General features: G+C 47.8%; 2 protein-coding genes across 3 annotated transcripts; both read left to right on the forward strand.

Annotated features, from left to right (window-relative positions):
- The first annotated feature begins 373 nt into the window (after positions 1 to 373).
- On the forward strand, positions 374 to 9,021 carry LOC307228758 (ras-related protein Rab-33B-like). Its single transcript, XM_079998541.1, has 3 exons — positions 374 to 646; positions 8,269 to 8,447; positions 8,533 to 9,021. The coding sequence occupies exons 1-3, from the start codon at positions 425 to 427 to the stop codon at positions 8,885 to 8,887; spliced, it is 756 nt and encodes a 251-aa protein (XP_079854667.1). The 5' UTR covers positions 374 to 424; the 3' UTR covers positions 8,888 to 9,021.
- A 2,143-nt stretch (positions 9,022 to 11,164) lies between these two features.
- LOC307229252 (uncharacterized protein) lies at positions 11,165 to 17,431 on the forward strand. Of its 2 annotated transcripts, none has more exons than XM_079999200.1 (4): positions 11,165 to 11,363; positions 14,223 to 14,323; positions 14,499 to 14,571; positions 15,605 to 17,431. In XM_079999200.1, the coding sequence occupies exons 1-4, from the start codon at positions 11,291 to 11,293 to the stop codon at positions 16,033 to 16,035; spliced, it is 678 nt and encodes a 225-aa protein (XP_079855326.1). In that variant the 5' UTR covers positions 11,165 to 11,290; the 3' UTR covers positions 16,036 to 17,431. The 2 variants fall into 2 exon arrangements, with proteins under 2 accessions (XP_079855326.1, XP_079855327.1); XM_079999201.1 differs by having other exon boundaries at positions 15,608 to 17,431.
- The last annotated feature ends 3,830 nt before the right edge of the window (positions 17,432 to 21,261 follow it).

Raw genomic sequence — 21,261 nt, forward strand, 5'->3', positions numbered from 1 at the left:
TGAGTGATATATACATCTATTTAAGTTACAGCGGCCCGTGGAGGGATAGAGGGTAAAATGTTTGGGTTTTTATTAGAACAAATGAACTTACTTACGTACTGAGGCAGAAAGTGCTCAAACAAATACAATATAAATACATGTATTAATATATATAAATGATAAACTTGTACAACAGGCCTATTATAAATGATTGGGGGGGTCTTTGTGTGTGTGTGTGTAGTTTTTTTGTTTTTTTTACATCATCATGAGGACCTTTGGACCGGTCAACGAACCTGGTCCTTCACCGAAGTCGCAATTCGCCCGCCCACCAAATCCCGCGAGAGTTGAGTCCCGCGACCCAACACCTGAGGCTCCTCGGAAAGTGTGGCTCTCACGCCGCGGAGGGGACAGCACCGACCGGACCGTTCGCTCCCGCCGCTCCGCCATGGAGTCATCCCTCGAGCTATCCACCTCCCTGGGCAGCAGCGTCTCCTCGCTGACGGTTCGGTGTCGGACGTTCAAGGTCATTTTGATCGGAGACTCGGGGGTCGGCAAGACGTGCCTCTCCCACCGCTTCAGCGCCGGAGAGTTCCCCGGCAGAGCCGACGCCACCATCGGGGTGGACTTCCGAGAACGGCTGGTCGACGTGGAGGGAGAAAAGATTAAGGTGCGTTCATTTATTTGTCCTTCATCTTTTTTGTTTGTTTGTTTGTTCTATAGCTTTTCTGTTGTTTTGTCGTTTATTTGTATTTTAACGTGTATTGTATGTTATCGAGTGTTTTTTTATTTTTATTTTAACTTTATTTATGTCTGTCTCTATCTTTCTATCTACTGCATCTGTCTGTCTGTCTGTCTGTGCTTCCGTCTTTCTCTCTATCTATCTATCTGTCTGTTTGTTTGTCTCTATCAGTCTGTCTGTATCTGCCTGCCTGTCTGTCTGTCTGTGTCTGTCTGTATCTACTGATAAGCTTGGCTTGTGATTCAATGTTAATTTAAAACGCTGTTAGTTGCATATAGAGCTGCATAAAATGTTCAACTACACACACACACACACACACTTTTTTTTTTTAACAAGGGGAGCCTTCCTACTACTTACGACTGAGTACCAAAGGTCTCATATCAGTCAAACATCTTCCAGGTCTGTGTATTGAAAGCCACTGCACTGATTGTGTTTAATGGGTGAATTCGGGTGTGAACTGATTACCCCCTGACCTGAACAACGCTTAGGTCACAACTGATGGGATCAGGAACAGGGCGGGCCGGGGGTTTATACAACAGAGCTGATGCATTGATCTAACTCTTGTTTTTAATGACCTGCAGGAGCCATCTTGGTTAAAAAAGAAAAACTCGTGCACGGAGTGAAGGGCTCGACAGCTCATGCCTGTGTGTTCTCCTTTCCACGGGGTTTGGCAACAGCCACATGATGGAGGAAGTCGGGGCTGAATGTCAAGCGTTGTCTACATAAGTTGTACGTCGCTATCCTTTAGAATAAAACCTTTATTTGTTCAAACCATAGCGAAACGCGACCTATTATTAGGATTGATTTGGATTTGCTTTAGTGAAATGTTGATGGGTGGTGATCAAAAGTTATTTTCATCTACATTTGCCTTGACTTTTTATGCATCTTAAACCCTTGTTGCAAAACCAAAATACAATCCAGTACTAGTGTGACTGCACTTAAATTCTTATTTAAATTAAAGTACACTTATACCACTAATACTATTGATTGTATTATAATCAATGTAATCTCAATACAATAGAAAACCGATGTCATTTAATGACTGTTGGTTTTCTGTCTTTATATTATTATTTTTTATATTCTTTACAGAAGATTCTAATGTTATATATAATATTAACTCTACTAGTGATTTAACGTGTTTTGCTTACTTCCCTCTGGGGGGGGGGTGCACAAGCTTTGTTCATGGTATTTCCCATTTCTTGGGCACTTCAGTCCTCTCTTCTGTCTCTTATTCAGTAATCTCCTCCTCTCTACTTCCTGTTCAGGGACTTCGGTTTGGTGATCTGTCCGTCACTCTGTCTGTATGTCTGTCTGTCTGTCGCTCGCTTGCTCTAAAAATTGGCTAGAGACAACAAACACTGTGGCAGTCATGGTGTTCATTTTGAGTTACTCTGCTCTGATAGTGGTTTATTGGGTTGTGAGTTGGGATTCGCCACCTCAAGTCTCGATTAAAATCTTCTTCAGTTCCCCTGTGAGCAAAGCTCCGCTGGCGTAGTCCTGTCTGATCTTCTCCAGCTGCTCGTCGTCCTCCAGGAAGAAGGTCAGGTACATGAAGGACACGTCTACGTCTGGGTTTCCGCCGTGCTTCCTGTGTTCCTCGACTGTGTCTTTCCCTCCAGAAAACGTGTGCTTGTTTACCTTGTTTTTGATCTGCTTGGCGGTGTCTGTGATATGCAATATCATCCAGCGTACTTAGCACAGGGTTCTTACAGGGTCCTTGAGGTGCTTGAAGTGCTTGACTTCCATCCTCAGAAAGGGTTACTACTACCCTCAGAAATGTAACTACTGGAATACCTTGAAAATAGCCCCTTTTGTGCTGGAGTGCTTGAAAAGTATTTGGGGGGAATAAAACAAACATTTCCAGGACAGCTTTTGACATGGAAATGTAAATTTCATCCAGCATGGTTAGAATAGACACTTCGAATAGTAGATGACATATACTCCTTTCCCACTGCGGCAAAAACCCGGTAACACAAGCTTACATCTGGCATTTGTCATTAATGGGAAAGGAAAAATGAGTTTCAGTCCCGGGTGAAATTACCCTGCAATAGACATGTTTTAATCTGCTTCACCTCCAAGGATCTGATGGAAACACGACACTGTGTATCATTCCATCATTTCATATCTCATTTAGAATCCAAAATAATTCGTTTTTTTTTCCTGCATGGGGCACTGCAGCGGGTTCGCTACCCAGGTTCATACAAGGACTCAGTGACACACCGGTAGCGGTGAAGAGGCGCCGACACAGCAGGTTTTATTAATATCCCAACAAGTCCCAACAGAGAAAAATGCTCAAGTGCGAAACAGTCAGCAAACGCAGAACTTAAAGACGTGCTCAGACGTGGGTTTCTCCAGAGCGCTGCCGCACGTTCCCTGCCTGTCCCTGTCCTCACTGTAAGACAAGAAGGTAAGATCCCTTCCCAGCTGCTGTGATGGGCCAGTCGGCCCAACTGGCCACAGCTGGCACTGAGGCGGTGAGCGTCAGTTTACCACGCTGACTTCCCCTTGCCTCCCGGAGCCCCCACGACCACTCCCCCAAGTCTGCCACACACCCCCACCGCCGGACTAAGGCCGGGGGCTGACAGCCGACCCCCCGGTACCAGAGATACCGTACCTCCTACCGCCCAACCACAGACTTCTTAGGGTTGGCGGTAAGCCCCGCCTGCCTCAGGGACTCGAGTACTGCCCCCACATGCTGCATGTGCCGCCCCCAGCTGTCACTATGAATGATTACATCGTCTAAGTAGGCGGCGGCGTATGCCGTTTGCGGGCGCAGAAGCCAGACCACGAGTCTCTGAAAGGTGGCTGGGGCCCCGAACAACCCAAATGGAAGCGTCACGAATTAGTACAACCCCTGTGGAGTGGAGAAAGCCGATTTTCCCCTGGACCCTGGAGACAAGGGAATCTGCCAGTAGCCCTTGGTAAGATCCAGTGTCGTACAAAATTGAGACACGTCTAACCAGTCCAATAGCTCGACGACCCAGGGCATTGGGTACGCATCGAATTTTGACATGTTTTTAACCTTCCGTAGTCTTCACGAAACAGGACTGTCCCATCACGCTTGTTAACTATGACGATGGGGCTAAACCAGTAACTTGTAGACTCCTCTATTACGCCCATTTCCAGCATGGCCTTCAATTCTGCCTGCACAATTTTGCGTTTGTGTTCGGGCAGTTGGTATGGCTGGGTGCATATGTTCACCCCCGGGGTTGTCTCTACATGGTGGTGTATGAGAGAAGTGTGGCCTGGCAGGGAAGAGAACACATCAGCAAACTGTTGCTGTAAGGCGGCCAGCTCCGCCGCCTGGCCTGGTGAGAAATGGTCATACGAAGGGGCCGGGGTCTCATTGGTAGGTTTTGGAACCTCCGGGCCCAACTCCAGAGTTTCCGTTATCTGGTAATTGCAGGTTTTTGACCGGGACAATCTGGTGAAGTCTGACATATTTAAATCTCTCCGTGATAATGTCATCATGTCATATCCGGTCATAATGTCTGGTGAAAAGAATTCCCTCCAAACACAATTTGAGTTAGTGCTGGTTGGATCATTTCCATGAAAGTCTGCAGACCTGTTCATTTCCGCGCTCTGCAAGTTGCAACGGGAAGCCAAATCAGTTTGGACAATCTAAAGCTGATCTGAAAGCTTCACCTCTGACCAGTCATGTTTGTTGATATAGAACTAAGCCCCGCCCCCTCCCTCGCAGGCAGCTTGTAAGTGTGCTTGTACACACACAGTACACAAGGAGCAGAGACAGAGCCTCAGCATCCAGAACAGAAACAGAAAGATGATGTGTCGTTGACATCAGGGTGACATACATCCATAGTTTGGCGTTTTCTTGGATATTTAAGTTCCGACCCAAAGCGGACGCTAAATATTCATTGTTTAAAATGTGTCGACGGGACGTCCCGACGAAGACGGGAAACACCACAAACTTTATTATTTATTTAGACCTACTTGCCATATTTATTTTATTTTTGATTTGATCAAAATGTTATTTCAGTGAAATGATAAAGCGGCTGCACTTAACCTTTACTTATTGTTTACGAATGGAAATTATTTGATTTCAAGTAGTAATTTTCGTAATTTTTATTATTTTTTTTAAATGGCATTGACTGACGGGACTTATTTTTAATATTCAATAAAAATATTATACATCTACATGCCTTGATGATGTCATTGTTTTTAAGCTCAATAAACACAGATAATGTTTGACCGGAATCTCTCCCATTTACCCGGGTAATTGAAATCTTCCAGGACACGTTGACCGGCACCAAATATTTCTCACGGAAACTCTGTCCAACTCGTCTCTCCCGATCACCGAGGCTGTCAGAGAGACGGACACCCCTCATTCCACGACCTTAAGAGGTTGAGGTGATACACCTGAGTCTCCCCTCGCCTGTCAGTCTGTCACCTCATAATCCACCTCCCCGACTCACCGTGTGACCACGAAGGGTCCTTGCCATGGATGTTGGGAGTGAAACCAGTACCCTGCTCCCAGTGAAACCTGCCTCAGTTGCACCCTTCTGTCATACAGCTGCTGCTGCCATTCCTGGGCCTGGAGCAAATTCTCGCGTGATAGGTGACCCAGCGTGTAGAGTTTGTCGCAGGCAAGAACATACTGAATTTCATTCTTACTGGTGTTAGGCCCTTCTTTCCAGTTTTCCTTAAGGTCCAGCAGCCCCCGGGGTCTCCTTCCGAGTAGGAGTTAAAAGGGAAAGAATCCCATGGAGGTCTTGGGAAACTCCCATTCAGCAAACAGAGGGTCCAAACATTTATCCCAATTACGGCTATCATCGTGCACAAACTTACAAACCATGTTCTTCAGCGTCTTATTGAACTGCTTCACCAGGCCGTTGCTCTGGGGGTGGTTCACGCTAGTCTGGATTGAGCGGACGCCCAACAGCTCATAAAGTTCCCTGAAGTGTGCGTGACATAAAGGATGTACCTTGGTCGGTCAGGATTTCTTTCGGAATCCCGACTCGGGAGATGACCTTGAACAGCGTTTTGCAACACTTTTTGCAGAAATATTGCGTAACGGCACTGCATTAGTGTATCGGGTTGCGTAGTCCACCAGGACCAACACAAAGCGCACTTGCACTGCGGTCTAAGGACCCAATGAGATCCATGCCCAGCCTTTCAAGCGGGACCTCCACCAAGGGGAGGGGCCGCAACGGTGCATTTGACGTGGCTGGCGGGTGAGCCAGCTGACACCTTGGACAGGCGGCACCTCACTTGCACACGTCAACCAAGATGCCTGGCCAGTAACAGCGCGCCATTATCCTCTGCAGCATTTTTACTTGTTCGGGGTGACCGGCGATCGGGTTGCTGTGATCGCCCTCACAAAGCATTTCCCGGCGACTTTTCGGTACCAACAACTGGGTGAGCTCCTCTCCTGACTGGGTGTCGCGGCTCACCCGATATAATCTGTCCCTAATCATTGCGAAGTACTAGTTTGTGAGTGCGGCGCCTGGGCACACGGTCACCCCATCAATCCTCTCTACCCGTTTGAATGCAACGTGCGGAGTGTCGTCCCGAGGCTTTTCGAGAGGAAAGTCCCCTTCAGGAAAACACGCCGGGGAAGCCCCTTGGGGATGCTCCTCTGTCCCCGCCCCCTTGCCCACCTCCAATGTATCTCTACATTCCAGGGCACCGCGCAGCACTCCCAAGGCCCTACTGGCCACGAATGCACCCCCCCTGCTTCCTGCATCAGCGCTCCAAACTCAGGCCAATCTCTGCCTATTAACAGGGGTTGTGATAGGCGGGAATTAACCGTGGCCTGAACCAAATTCTTTTTCCCCCTGTGACGAATTTCCAGCCGCACCATTAGATACACGTAAATGTCCCCATGCACTAACCAAGTCTCCACCCATGATGCTTACACCAAAGCCCTGGGCAAGACTATGGTCTGGGTGCAGCTGTAGTCCAGCCAAGCCAGGTGTCTACCCCCTTGTAACCTTACCAGTACGTAGTAGGCCCCTTCCTGACCAGGCGACCTGTCACACCTCCATCAAGGGGCAGTCCCTGCGGAGGTGGCCAAGCCGCCTGCAGCGCCAGCACCCCTGCCCGAACGTCTGAGGAGCCATCTGTGGGCCCGTCGCTGTGCCAGGTTGGATTGGAGAAAAGTGGCACGGTGTCCTGCGGCGCAGAGAAGGGGTTAGTGCGGGAATGCGGCGTGGTGTCCCGTGGCACCGATGGTCCTGGCTGGGCCCCAGCCACCCTCCTGTGGGCTGCCGGGACGGTTCACCGCCCCGAATGGTCCCCCGGTGGTCCTGGGGTTGGACGGAGCGGCGGGCCTCTGGCTGGCTCAGGGTCCCCGGCCACCAGGTGGATGTGGGTCGCCAGGTGACCCTCAGCAAGCACTATGGCCACCTCCAGTTTGTCAGGCCGATGGCAGTGGACCCAGCTGGCCGTCCAGGCCGGAATGCACTCCAGGAACCGGCCCAGGACCACGACGTTGACGATCTGGCCGGTCGCCCTCTCCCCAGGCTGTAGCCACCGTCTGACCGCATCCCTCGGCATCCTGCGCAATTGGCTGGAGCGTCGGGGTCTGCTATTGCAGGAGCATTGTCTGTGCCTCCTGCATATGTGCCAGGTGGCCAACCAGGTTATCCAAAGGGGACCGCTCCATATTGTGATTTCATCCTTGTCAAGTCCTGCCGACTACGCCGCTGTAGCGGGTTCACTGCCCAGGTTCATACAAGGACTCGTGACACACAGGTCGCGGTGTAGAGGCGCCGACACGGCAGGTTTTATTAATGTCCCAACAAAGAAAAAAGCTCAATTGAGCTCAGAACAGCCAGCAAACGGAGAACTTAACGACGTACTCGGACGTGGGTTTCTCCAGAGCGCTCTGCACGTTCCCTGCTGTGACTGTCCTCAGTGTAAGACAAGACAGACATATACTGTATGAACCCTTCCCAGCTGCTGTGATTGGCCAGTCAGCCCAATTGGCCACAGCTGGCACCGATGCGGGGAGCGTCAGTCTGCCACGCTGACCTCACCTCGCCTCCCAGCGCCCGCTCAATCAAGCCCCCGAGTCTGCCACAAGGTCCTTGAAATGTTTTGAGTGTGGGGACCGCTACGAGGGGACCACCGCGGAGAACCCCCGCACTTCCCGCTAGGCTCCGAGCCACTCTAGCACTGCCACAAGCGGGTCTCCAAACCGAAGGAGCGTGGAAGGACGGCTGCCGAAGGACCGGTGCCCGATGCGATGTGTGGGCATGGACGCTCCATGCTGCGGATTGTGTAGTGTTGGCTCATTCAGAAAAGATCAGATTCTTTTGTCAGGCTCTGTTGTAGGGGTGAAGGGAATAGAGTCTCGCTGGGTGATGAGCTGTTGTTTTTCCAAGCTAAATATAATATAGTATACCCGCTAAAAGAGGCAGTTTCTCCCACCGCAGGCCATCCAAGTGGCGTTTTTAGAGACCTCCGGCCCAGAGACAGACAATGGGGCTTCAGACACACAGTTTATTGTAGAGAGTGGGCTAGGTGGAGCAGGTTAGAGAGCCATTTCAGACACAGCCTTGGCCTCATTCTGCTCTTTCTCCATCCAGCTCCAGCTGTGGGACACCGCTGGGCAGGAGCGCTTCCGCAAGTCCATGGTGCAGCACTACTACCGCAACGTGCACGCCGTCCTCTTTGTCTATGACGTCAGCTGTCCGACGAGCTTCAGGGATCTTCCCGCCTGGGTGGAGGAGTGCCGGCAGTACTCCCTTGGTCAGGAAATACCCAGGTACGGACGGTCGGTGGACAACGGTTGGCTTCATCTCAGGAGAAGTCACTATAGTTATTTTTTAATCAATGTTTTTCCCCCCCAGGTTCCTGGTGGGGAATAAGACTGATCTCCGGAAGCCGCACGCCGGCAGCCCGGTGTCCCGGGAGCATGCCCTGAAGTTCGCCAGGGCCCACGGCATGACGCTGTTCGAAACGTCCGCCAAGAGCCCACAGAGCGTCAGAGGAAACGCTCAGGACGGAGGGAGGAACGGGAGAGGACACAGTGAGGTGGAGGTGTCCCACCACCAGGACACTGTGGAGGCCATAGTGGTGGCCGTGGCCTCCAGGCTACGGAGACACAGGAAACCCCCCGCGGTGAACGTCAAGGAATGCAGCGGCTCCTTTAAGCTCCCCGGCAAAAGGCTACCAGAGAAAGGCCTGTGGGCCTGTACCTGCTGAGACCCAGATGGTGTGTGTGTGTGTGTGTGTGTGTGTGTGTGTGTGTGTGTGTGTGTATAGGGGTTGATAATTTCATATTGTGGATTATGGTTGTTGTTGTTTTTTACCATATAGAATATGTTTATATTCAAAGCAAGGCATGATCTTATTACAAAGTGCCTTTTTTCCCTGATACTGTTATACATTTTTATGAAATACCATTTATAAATCTGCACCTTTATGATCTTATCTTTGATGAACTGTGTAAAATAAAATAATATATAAAGATGCAGTTTGGCAATAAGGAGTGACTGACTGCTCTGTCTGGACCCAACTTGACTGGGAGGGGAGCTGGGGACGTCTCATGGCTTCCCTGGCTCACATCACGTATTAGTGCTAGGTTGCTTTGAGGGTAGTGGGAGAGCGGGGCAGCTCAATTCTTTGTCTGCAAAATCACTGAAGGGAAGTGTGCTCATCATGAGTCAGCTCAGTCAGTTTTGGAAAAGACACTTTAAAATCTACGAGGATTCATTGACTTGTTCAAATCGTATGTGTTTGGGGCCAGCTCTGTAAATATGACAGCACAGTTTAGAGCTGGGGCATATTAACTTCTCGCGGTATGAATTCTTACGTATTTCGGCTGCAGTGTTGCCCAGACGGACGAGCTGCAGTCAGGCTACACGGGTTGCGTGGGCGATGAAGAGTGCATCACATGTGCAGTGATTGTGTCTGTGTCTGATCGATGATTCAGGAGGCCTCACATGACTCACATACCTCTCCAGTGGCACACAATTCCCTGCATAACAGAGTGCATAACAGATGTGTGTGTGGATTCCATACATGTGTGTGAAAATAACAGCACAGTGGTGCAACATTCACCAGTTAACTGGTAGAAGGCTGTTTCCAGTCACATTCCTTGCTTCGGCACAATTTCCCCCAAAGATTTTATTTGTAATTACCTCAAGAGGAAACTATAACTTTCTAACCCTGAATATATTAGGCACTATTGGTAGAAATGTTTGACTTTAACTCAACTTTAACTAACAATTTGTAGTTAAAAAGCGAATGTCAGTCACAGCAAATATAGGGTTATATAAGCCTTCCTACCATTGAATTATGCACAAGGAATTTCTTCTTGTACAGGTGCCAGTATGAATAAAATACAAATATTAAAATAAATAGAATAAAGTCATAACATATACACAAAATAGACATGTTATGTCATTTAAACTCCACCTATAGATCATTCTGCTTCTTAAGGGGTCGTCTAGGGAATGCCCCTTCTCCATTAGTCCCTTACTTCTCACCTCCATACTTTGCATTCTGTTGCCACCTGGAGGGGATTAGTGCAGCCTCCTATCCTATCCACAGCCACGGGAGGACGCCAGATACATGGAGAAGTAACTCAACCTGTCGACTTTTCATATCTAAATGCCAAACTCACCAAATTAAATTGGAAATAATAATAATAATAATAATCATAATAATAACACTAGCCTCCATCTGATTGACTAGATAAACTCTCAGATAATTTTATTACCATTGATTCATTACAATTTGCATTGGATCGGCTGAGGCTATTTTATAGTTGTAGAAAAAAAAGCTGGGGTGAAATAAAGTAAGTATATTTCAAAACTTTTTTTATGAACAAAACTTCATTGAACATGAACATTGCGCATTTCATACTCAAAAATCATGACAGAGCAGCAAATACAATATGGTAACCATAGAAAGTTAAATAGGCCAACACAGGGTTTGAAAAAGAAACCTCTAATTATTATTGTTATCATTATAATAATAATTATTATTATTATTATTGTTATTATTAATAATAATTATTATTATTATTTATATTATTATTTTTTATATTATTATTATTATTATTATTATTATTGTTAATATTAATAATAATAATAATAATTTATACTACTATTGATAACTAATATAATAACAACAATAATAAAAACAATTGAAATAAAAGGGCTTCTCACTTCAAGGGGAGACAATTAAATGCAAATTAACGCGTAATTTGTAATTCTTTGTGCTTTGAATATGTTTTAAAGATTTGATTACATTTTAATTTAATTTGATTTCAAATGTTATTTCGTTAAATTAAAAAAAAAACATTACCCTTAAATGTAATTTCGTTTTCGAAAATCTATGACATACACTTGCACACTTGGTGGACCGAGCGACGCGCTGGTGACGCAGCTTATTTATAGGGAGGGGTCTCGGGTTTATTCCCTGGATGGATGCGGCTCAGTGCGTCTCTCTCTCTCTTTCTCTCCGTGCGAGCGCGCTGCTCAGCTCCGTCAAGCTCCGGCAGAAACTCCCGACCGACGCACCGCAACTTCTCTTCCATATCGATATAAAAGAAACAAAACAAAACAAAACAAAAAAAAACAACAACAACAACAACTCAAAATGTTCTGCAGACGCATGTTGCAGAGACTGGGCCCACTGGCACGGAGGGCAACCAAGCCATCCGACGGAAAGGGTGAGTTTTGCCCCAAACATTTGGGGTGAATTGGCTCAGGGCTACGACTCAATGACTTAAAACAAAACAAACAAACAAAAGTCAGTTAACCTCAAATAATTGGAACCGGTTGTTTCTCCTCGTTGTTTACCGTTCAGGTCAGAGAAGTCAGTGTTTACGCCGTGGGTGTGTCTTTCTGTTGAGGGATTCCTGATTCCCCTTCCCGAAGTGGAGTCGCGCGTTTGGTTCATGTGCCAAGCAAATACATCCGCATTAGCGCGTCGTAGTTTCCCGTATTTTGCGAATAATTTTGCTTTTTCAAACGAACTGAAAAGTAGGAACTCAGTGTTGGGAGTTGATCACCCCGTCCCTCACTCAGAGGGGTGTGTCCTCGTTTTGGGAACAAGCAGTTCTGCACAATCTGTTACAGTCTCTGAGGCTTCCATCGAGGTATAATGTTTGGACCCAGTCATTTATATAATACTCCAAAAGATGAGATGTCCCTGTGGCAAGGTGTTTCATTACGAGTCAGTCGTCAAGTTACTGAGATCAATTATCCCCCATTTCAGAGGAATTCTAACAAAATAAAGTGTGTGTGTGTGTGTGTGTGTGTGTGTGTGTGTGTGTGTGTGTGTGTGTGTGTGTGTGTGTGTGTGTGTGTGTGTGTGTGTGTGTGTGTGTGTGTGTGTGTGTGTGACGTAACACACACGGTGCCCTGCAGGCAGCCCGGTCTAACCCTCCTCCATCTTTTATTCTCTCTGCCTCTACCTCCTCCTTCTATTCACATTCCAGCGACACGCCGGCATGTGTTGTGGACGCACGGGCAGCCATTTTGTGTGTTTGTGTCCGTTTTCGACTCTCCCCTAACCCCGGCGCAGGGATTAACTGATTACCGTTATAAATATCCTGGACTTGGCCTCGTGCAGGGCCGCCGCCGCCGCCACTGCTGTGTCAGGGCCGAAATGAGGCAAAGGAGGCTCTGTGTGCGGCCAGATCGTACCTGCAGCGCTCCCGTCGGCCGACATGAATGCCGTCGTTTCAGTGAATGACAAGGCCCGTGTCCAGAGACTGTCAAGTAAGAGCTGAAACCCACTGATGAGCTCCTTCGGGGTTTCCACGCCGACTCAGCCGTTTTGGAAGCCGCGCGTGGGAGGCGTGAAAGGTCTTTTAGTCTCTTGTTTTTCTGTTTTCCCTTAAAGAGAGGTGCCGCTCTCTGGAGTTCATAGACAAAAGGTCATTTAGTTGGTGATAGCATTTAAAATATTTCAATGTTTTTAATCAAGCACTGACATAACTGATATTTGGTTAATTCCAAGGAGTTTTTATTTTATGAATTCTTTTCCTCAATTTAAGTGATACCTATTCCGGATCCAGGTTCGATACCTTTTGAAATGCACGCATCCAGCTGAAGCCGTCCGTTTCTGTTTTGATGTACAGCGAGCTGTCGTTTTGAACACACTTTTCAAATCAACTGGATTTCTTTTCCAGGAAATGTGAATCTGACCCCAAACCGCCCATTGTCCTTGGAGCCGCGTTCTCGTGAGTCGGCAAATGATGTCCCTTCAAGGCTGCGAGAGCATAAGCCAAAGCTCATTTGTTCTGTCTTAAGTCGTACGTCCGCACCTCCGTGTGGATGTTTGTCAGTGTGTGTCAGTGTGTGTCTGATTCTGAGAAGAGATTAGTCATTTCTGTCCTCCCCTGCATGCACCACTGGCAATCCACTAAACCTTGACACTCTGCACGAGCTGCATGTTGTTGTGTCACGTCCCCCAAAGCAGCAGCAGCAGCTGCAGCTGCGGCGGCGGCTCCTCGTCTCTCACGTCACATCGCGCTGCCCTGATTGTTGGTGACACGGTGTAGTCGCTGCCTCCTGTCACGTGTGGCGTGAGAATTAAGAGGCTGATTGATCGTGTTGGACCTCTAGAGACCCGGCTCGGATAATTCATGTCATTTATTTAGATGCATCTCTGAAGATCTGAGCAGGAAGCCACTGTTTCTTGTGTGTGTGTGTGTGTGTGTGTGTGTGTGTGTGTGTGTGTGTGTGTGTGTGTGTGTGTGTGTGTGTGTGTGTGTGTGTGTGTGTGTGTGTGTGTGTGTGTGTGTGTGTGTGTGTGTGTGTGTGTGTGTGTGTGTGTTTACACGGGGGGGGGGGGGGGGACATAATTACAAGAACATTTCACTGTTTGGTTTGGCTGCCGCTAAATCTTTCCATCTCCTCCCGAGACAAAATGTGACGGGGTTTATTGTGTAACTGGATTAAGGGATAGAAACATGTCCACCCGAACGGAACACGGCGCTCGGCGTCCGGTCCCAGTCGAAGGGGGGGGGGGCGTTTTCAGGGGGAGCGGGGCGAAATTGGGAGGCGGAATTATGAGTGTTGTTTTTCCTTTGTGTTGCGCAGGCCACCCAGAGAGGTTCAGGCCAAGGGGCGAGAGGGACTCACATTTGGGAACCTCTCCCTCTTTTTAAGTGTATTTTGCTTTGAAATCCCGTCCAACCCAATCAAAATAATACCCAATACCCAACCCAATATTTCTTGAAATGAATAATGACTGATGAGGTTGTAGGAGTGTTTTTGGAGGGTTTGGACTCTCTCAAAATGGACGACCAGAAAGCTGCGTCGTCGTGCATCTTGACCGTTTCGCAGACTAAGAACGTTAGAACTGGGTTAGATTGTCACCTTTTTATGTTTAAAATAAACTACGGTCCTGTGCTCAATCGACCGGTGTGGGTGCGACCCTGATCCGACAAAATGCGCGATTTGATGATTTTAGGCATGTGAATAACCTTTTTTTTTTTTTTTTTTTTTTTAATTACTTTTTTTTTTTTGTGTGGCCGTTAACAAATGCTCGAACCCATTGCACTGTGCTCTCTTATCAGTGGCTCCCGCACGGCTCATGTCCTATGGAATCCCCGGGGGCTCCACCAACATGACTTACTTTGTCCTGTGTGGCGGGGGTCTCACTGCTGCCGTGGTCTATGTAGGTATCTCCCCGACTGGTTCCGTTATTTACCACCACTTTTTCACGGTGGTATCCCTTGTCTGTGCATTTTAAGAACAAATCTTGCTCTATCTGTTGTTTTCCTTTTGAATATCCATGTGGGTAAAGTGAGTTTGTTGTATGTTAATTCCCCGTCTCCCTCCACCCCTGACAGGCCTATAAGACGATCAACGGCGACAGTGAGAGGTATAATGACAGACTTGCTGACATGGGTTCCAAGACAAAGGGTGAGTGTCCGTCGTGTATGCTTTACACAAAAAACCACCAGTGTTTTGTTCCCTGCAACGTGCTGTGGCCCACACTTGCATCGCATGCTGTAATCCCTTCCTCGTAGTTACAGCTCAGAGGGTGTCGCAGTGTTTCCCTTACAGTATAGAAGCGGGGGGAAAAAAAACCAAACAAAAAACGGGGGAATTGTGGTAAAACCAACAGTGGGTTCCCAGTTGGCTGCTGGGAAGAGACGTTAGAAACTCTGCATCTCGGGCCGTCGCTCGCTGGGGCCGCAGCAGCCACATACCAAACAAGCTAGAATGGGCACTTTCAATGGGTTAATCTGGCCTGTCAAATCTGGTTTATGTCGGTGGTGGATTTGTCAATGGAGGCAGTTTGGGGCCTGCGGAACAGGCTGTGTTGTTGTTGTTATTATGAGACTCACCCGTTTAACAGGGGTTGGGGTTATGTTGGATTTGTACATTATATTATTTGTATATTATCAACTTTTATTTTTTATTTTTATTTTTTTACTGAAAAATCCAGATTCAAGCTCTTCATGGCTTCGCCCTGGGTTCGCACCCCTGACGTTCACTTATTTTTAGGAGTGTTTTTTTTAATCTGCAAGTTTCTAAAGAGTATAAGTATTTAAAATGCCTTTGCTCCACATGCTTAATGCAATTGCATGAGTCAAAATAAAGCTTGCGGCCTCCTTAATTTGGGACAGGTCATCGATTCTCCAAAGCTGGGCAAGATCTGTTGAGGTCGAGCGACGGATTTGAGAGGATTACCGTAACTGTTTGACCTCCGTTTTTAACTTTTCACCCACAGCTGATTAGTGTACCAACGTTTTACAACCAATTACAACCAACGTGTCCGATGGACACGTTGGTTGTATTCATGCAGAAACGACCTCGGTGCCGCCAGTGTCACAAACCATATGCTTTAAAGAAACCTGCTTCTGACAAACGTATTTTTATCAGGATTACAAATCTTTTAGGGGCTGCTTTAATCATCTTCCCGAGCACTTAATCTCTGTTGCTGTTCCAGTAGCCAAGGCAGCGGAGGCCGCGGTCGCCCCAGCCGAGGCTGCTGCCGTGCAGGAGGCAGCGCCCGCCGCTGAGCCGGTTCCAGAGTCGCTCGCTGCCCCCGCGGAACCCCAGGAGGAGGCTCCGACGGCGGAACCCGTGGCGGAGCTCGCCGCCGAACTCTCCGTGACGGACGTTGCCGCGGCGTCCGCTGAGGAGGTGGAAGAGGCGTCGGAGGCGGCGGCGGCGTCGGAGGCGGACGTGCCGGCAGAGGAGGCCGCCGCGGAGGAGCCGGCGGCGGTGGCAGAGGAGCCGGCGCTCGCTGTGGAGGACGTAGCGGCTGAAGTCACCCCAGCGCAGAGTGCGGGTACGGCCGTAGTAGATGAGAGCCCTTCCCCTGAACCCGCAGCTCCTGAGGCTGAAGCCGCGGCTCTTCCTGCGGCGGCAGCCTGAGGCCTTCGCCCAGGAAGGAGCGGTTGTGGAGTAGGTAGCTGTGTGTCGTGTACCTCTTTTTTGTGCCCAAACAGAGTGGACTGGTTGACCCCAAAAATGGCATTATGTTACTCCAGTGGGATTGCATACCTGTTCCAGTTCCACTTTTTTTTTTTTTTTTTTTTTTTTTTTTTTTTTTTCCTGTTTTGAATGAAGCCCATATCCAGTTTCATGAAAAAAAGTTTGTTCAATAATCTGCAAATAAGACCATGCTGTTATCCTTTTGGTTAAATATTTGTCTGTAGGAGCCTGACCAACTATGCTATCTTGGGTATTGACGTTTTGGATTTTTTAATAGATCACACAAATTTCTTCATTTGCGTCTGTTTTAAAAAAACAAACAAAAAAAAAAAAAACTCTCAAAGTGCTCTTTAAATCAGGATGCAAACCCACACCTTGTTTTTTATAAATAACTATTGTTACATCTTGTGCATTTAGCATAGTTTTGACTGTCTTAACCAAGAGAAAATGCCATGTGTTCCCATATAATAATGCTTTATGTGTTTGACCAGTGAGCATTGTTCTTGCTTCAGACAGGTTATAGTTCTATGCCAATGGGAGCGTATCTGTGTTCCCTCTACTATCTTAGTGACCGGAAAGTGACCTACACCTTGCTGCAGTAGCTCCTTGTTTTTCTCTAGTTTAAAAACACACACACTTAAATGGAAGGGATCTGAGAAGGAATTAACAGTGGTGTGGTAATTGGGGACGATCATAAAGGATGTGAATAAATGGTGAACCTTAAATTGACATTGGGGATATCGTTGACGTTGGCTCTAAGTGGAGAGCCGTGCAACTCCTGGGGTCCAGCTGCCAAATCCTGACTTTAAGCACTGGGGGGGAGGGGTTTGCTCTCATGCACCCACGGCTGCCATTGGCACAACCTGGTCCCTTATTACACAATCGCTGTCTAATCCTTCTTGATCAACAACAGGTAGCGAGTCGCTGTCCGCTCCAACGCTCTGCTAATCCAATCGGAGACTTGCAGCGTACGAGCCTGACTCCTGTGCTTGAGGTCAGACTTGAAACGAATTGAATCCCAGGCCAGCCTCCGCCAGTCTGCACCTGCTTTATTTAACTCATTTGTTGGTCTTGTCACTTCACTTGCATATGCAGCACAGGCCAAAGCAACCGCGTTCTTAAGTAAAAATAAAAATCACGACACATTTTGTTAAATTGTCCAACGTTGGCGTTGATGCCTGACCCGTCGGCCGTGGAATCATTTGTCACTCTCACTGTTCCCCTCTTGGCCCCTTTTTGGAGATTTTGTACTTGTTCACACTTGGTCGTGTGTTGAAATGAAAAGCACTAGTAAATAAGGGAATTCCAAGTTATTCAATAAAGAAGTTGCAGTTTGTGTTTGTCTAAATTGCATTTATTTCAAATTGTGTGCAATGGAAAATCTACATTGAATCCTCTTTACTGCAGTTGGTGATGTGCTCCTGCTCCCTTCCTCGTCTGTGGCTTGCAACCTTGGTGCTGTGTAAAGTAACTGAGTATCTTAAAGCTATTTATTTGTGGAATCCCTTCATTTAAATTTAGATCCGCCTTTCCCTGTAGAACTGCTTGTTTACTGGGTTTTTTTTCTCTTTGCCATCCAAAGCTATTCTCGTTTTTACACAGAAATGGAGCCGCGGGTACGCAATGCCTGCAATTCTTTATCTGCACAAAGTCATTATTCAATCACTACGATGTGTGGAAGTGGCCTTGTCAGGGGATGGAGGCCTTGAGGCGGTGACTGCTTGGCTGCAGTATCAGACATGTGGCACGTCCCGTTCAACAAGCTTTTAACAAAGGCATTAAAAAAAATAAAATTTACGTGCATGCCGCCGTTTACATCTTTTTATAACTTCAAAAATAAAATCTTGACTAACTGCTTGAAGATTGTAATATAATATTCTTCTTTGCGCTTGTCCTCATGGGTCGTGAGTTAAATGCCATGTTTAGTCAGGTAATGTAACTTCAATAACTGCTGATGTTAAATTCCTAATCGATATGAATGTTTTGAATTATGATGACGTGAAATTATGGTCTCGGGCCTGAGTTGTGCTCCGTCACTACGAGGAACATGGACTCCCATTTAGTTTTCCAAGGGATGTTTGGCAGATGTAGAGTTTTTATACCTGTTGGTGAGGTCTGGGCCAACTAACATGTATGCAAAACAGCCCACACCCTTTTTATACCCAGTACATCAGCACATCCCATTCATGAGGTAGGACTCTTCACTGCACAATGCAGTTTAAATATTCAATTCCCTGCGGCGTGGCAGATATTTTAGGGATCGATCCAGATTTCCCTTTTGTCTCAATGGCATCGTCTTCCACCCCCGTGTCCCCCTCCAGAGTGTCTTCCAGGCCGCCTCGCTGCTGTGAAGGTCCTGGCTGGTTCCACAGGTGAGATCGCTGCGGCCTCCGTGGCCGAGGCCGGCGGAGTGAGCGCTGCTGCGCGGCAAACGGAAGAACACGGGACGGGGGCGCCCGGGGTCGAGGTTCTGGGACCGGACGCGAAGGTTTCGGGGGACGGCGAGGAGACGGCGACGGTTGTGGCGGAAGAAGAAGAAGAAGCGGAGACGACTCCCAATGAAGCTGATGGAGCTGTGGCCGACGAGGAAAGGCCCGGGTCGGCGGGGGCTGCTGCTGCTGCTGCCGCCGATGCTGCCGATGCCCCCGCAGCGGTAATGGAAGAAAAGGACATCCCGTGTGTGGAGGAGGTGAGTACGGGGGAGACGCCCGCTGCTGTTGCTGCAGAGGAGGGGGAAGTGGCTCCCGAAGAGGCGGCGGTTTTAGCTCCCTCGCTGGAGGAGGTGGCGGAGGCTGACGCCCCGCTCCCAGGGGCCCCATCCGAGACCACCCCGGCGGAGGAAGCGGCTCACACCGAGCGAGTCGCCCCGGCGGAGGAAACGCTCCTTGTCGAGGCTCCTGTCCCCGCAGAGACGGTTGAGGCGGACGAGGCGGCAGAAGAAACATCGGGGGCGGGGGAGGCCGTTGCTGTGACGGAGCCGGTGCCCGAGGCAGCAACTTGGCTAGGGGAAGCCGACCAGCTGGCGGCAGCAGCGTGTCCCGGATCGGACGCGGAGATCCTCCCGGCCGCCGTGGAGCCAGCACCAGTGAAGGGAAGCGGACCCTGTCACTCCTGCCACTCATTGGCCGATGCGGAGGAGGCAGTGGCCCTACCAGCCGACCTCCAAGGGGCCGGGGAAGGATCCATAGGTTTCGCACAAGAGGGTGAGGAGGCGGCGTCCCAAATGGAGGGACCGGGTAAGAAAGGATTTATGCCCTGTCTGTATTTATTATCATTTTTTTATATATGTTTTTTAGTCTCGGGGAATGTAACGAAGCTATCCACATAATACAGGGAAAAACATTGAGAGCTGGAGATTATATTGGTCTTCGTGAATTCATGTAGGATGCAATTTACAGTAGGACTGTGGGGTCTAATGTATTACAGGTACGCCTCACTTAACGACCGAGTTCCGTTCCTCGGACCAGGTCGTTGAGCGAATTGGTCGATAAGCGAGAACCCGTGGCGTCACGGTAAGGGGGCGTGGCAATTGCGAACCCTAGCGTGGTGAATACTGACAGACTGCGGGAATGAGACTGAGAACGGTGATGAGATGTATACAGTGTATATACTGTATATAGTATCTACAGTGTTTATAGTATATATAGTGTATATTGATATATAGTGTATATAGTGCGCAAATCCTTGACACTGAGACGCCGCGGTGTGGTAGGCAGCGTACAAGACAGTCTGATCAGAGAGCTGGTCCTAAATCCCAATGGTCGTTAAACGGGTAGGTCGTTAAGTGAGGAGTACCTGTACTTCATAGGTTATCAACGTTCACTTTTCACTTCACCAGAATATTCCCCAGATTTGGGCCCTGATCACATGGTTTGCATTTCTGCCTCTGTCTGCAGAGTCTGTGTGGGCTGTAAAAAGCTGCTCAGTGATGTAATAGTACAGTTGTGAAGGTAAAGACCTGAGACATAAGGAGATTTACACAAAACAGAGATTTCCTTAGGACTCTGCGTAGAACCCGGGATGGTGGAACGGACATTTGATCCAGATCTTGATGTTCAAACACAAAAAAAACAACATGTTTGAATCTCACCCTTGTTTTTCTGACGCGCGCAGAAATTGTTGGAAGCGTGGAAACGACACGTGACCATTCCACCAATTCAGATTCTATGGAAACAACATTGTTCCCCCTGCGGCTCACTGGCGAGACCACGCCCCGACACAAAAACCCAAAGTTCTGTTCGTTGTTTGTTGTTTCAGTCGCCGAGGCCATGACGACGGTCGGGTCGTGAGGAGACGACGGAGAGACGTGCCTTCCGAGCTGTGTTCGCCTGCCTCCACGACCAAAGCCAGGATGACCCAAAAAACAACAACAACATCAGATGGATCCTGATGTTCCCAGATGTTCCCTTTTTCACCCCTCATCGCCGTTGTGTGTGTTGTCAGGAGGACATCTCTGTCAGGGTTTAGATGTGGACTGTTTCAATGATTCTGTTTAAATTTGACCGATCTGGCCATTATTCCGTTGGATTAGTGGCGTGTACCTTAATATAATGTTATGTCATGAATAAATGATTTGCTCCTTGGAATAACGGGATAGAAGTCCCAGAGATGTTGATCCAAGGCACTCGCCAGGAATACAATGTTATACACGGCCCCGTGAGGAAGGCTGTTGAGGTCCTGAGCAGTTTGCTTATATATATATATATATATATATATATATATATATAATGGAATAACTGCCATGTTTTAATAAAGGCATTAAAAGGCAAGATTAGATTCCTTGTGAGTGCCTTGGATCAACATACGTATCTATAATTTGCCAGTATAGGCTTTCATTTATAAATCTTGAATTTAGAAGTGAATTAAGAAGCCCTTATCCCTAATGGACTTCGAATTCAACAATTTCATTTAAGCTTTTCTTTGTTAATGTACAGATTGTGGCATTTGTGTTTGTTTAATTAGGTCGGAATGAAAGAGATTAAAGCGTGGTTGTAAAAAGAAAGAAAATAAAAGCTGGACTACAGTAGCTGTCGTGTTACTTTGCCGCACCTAAATATTTGAATTGTACTTAGCGCTTCTTTACACACCGCAATGCCCTTTATTGGGCCACTTGGTGGCGACAAATACTTTAAATCTACAGTTTAACGGTAACATTTACGATCGTCA

The sequence above is a fragment of the Zeus faber genome (assembly GCF_960531495.2).
Source record: "Zeus faber genome assembly, chromosome: 4".
NCBI classification, from domain to species: domain Eukaryota; kingdom Metazoa; phylum Chordata; class Actinopteri; order Zeiformes; family Zeidae; genus Zeus; species Zeus faber.

Bases quoted from the DNA above. Each gene is read 5' to 3' on its own strand.
- LOC307228758 (XM_079998541.1), top strand. From the start codon at position 425: ATGGAGTCATCCCTCGAGCTATCCACCTCCCTGGGCAGCAGCGTCTCC. The intron at 647-8,268 runs GTGCGTTCATTT...TTCTCCATCCAG, and splicing joins TGGAGGGAGAAAAGATTAAG to CTCCAGCTGTGGGACACCGC. The intron at 8,448-8,532 runs GTACGGACGGTC...TTTCCCCCCCAG, and splicing joins CTTGGTCAGGAAATACCCAG to GTTCCTGGTGGGGAATAAGA.
- LOC307229252 (XM_079999200.1), top strand. From the start codon at position 11,291: ATGTTCTGCAGACGCATGTTGCAGAGACTGGGCCCACTGGCACGGAGG. The intron at 11,364-14,222 runs GTGAGTTTTGCC...CTCTCTTATCAG, and splicing joins CAAGCCATCCGACGGAAAGG to TGGCTCCCGCACGGCTCATG. The intron at 14,324-14,498 runs GTAGGTATCTCC...CACCCCTGACAG, and splicing joins TCACTGCTGCCGTGGTCTAT to GCCTATAAGACGATCAACGG.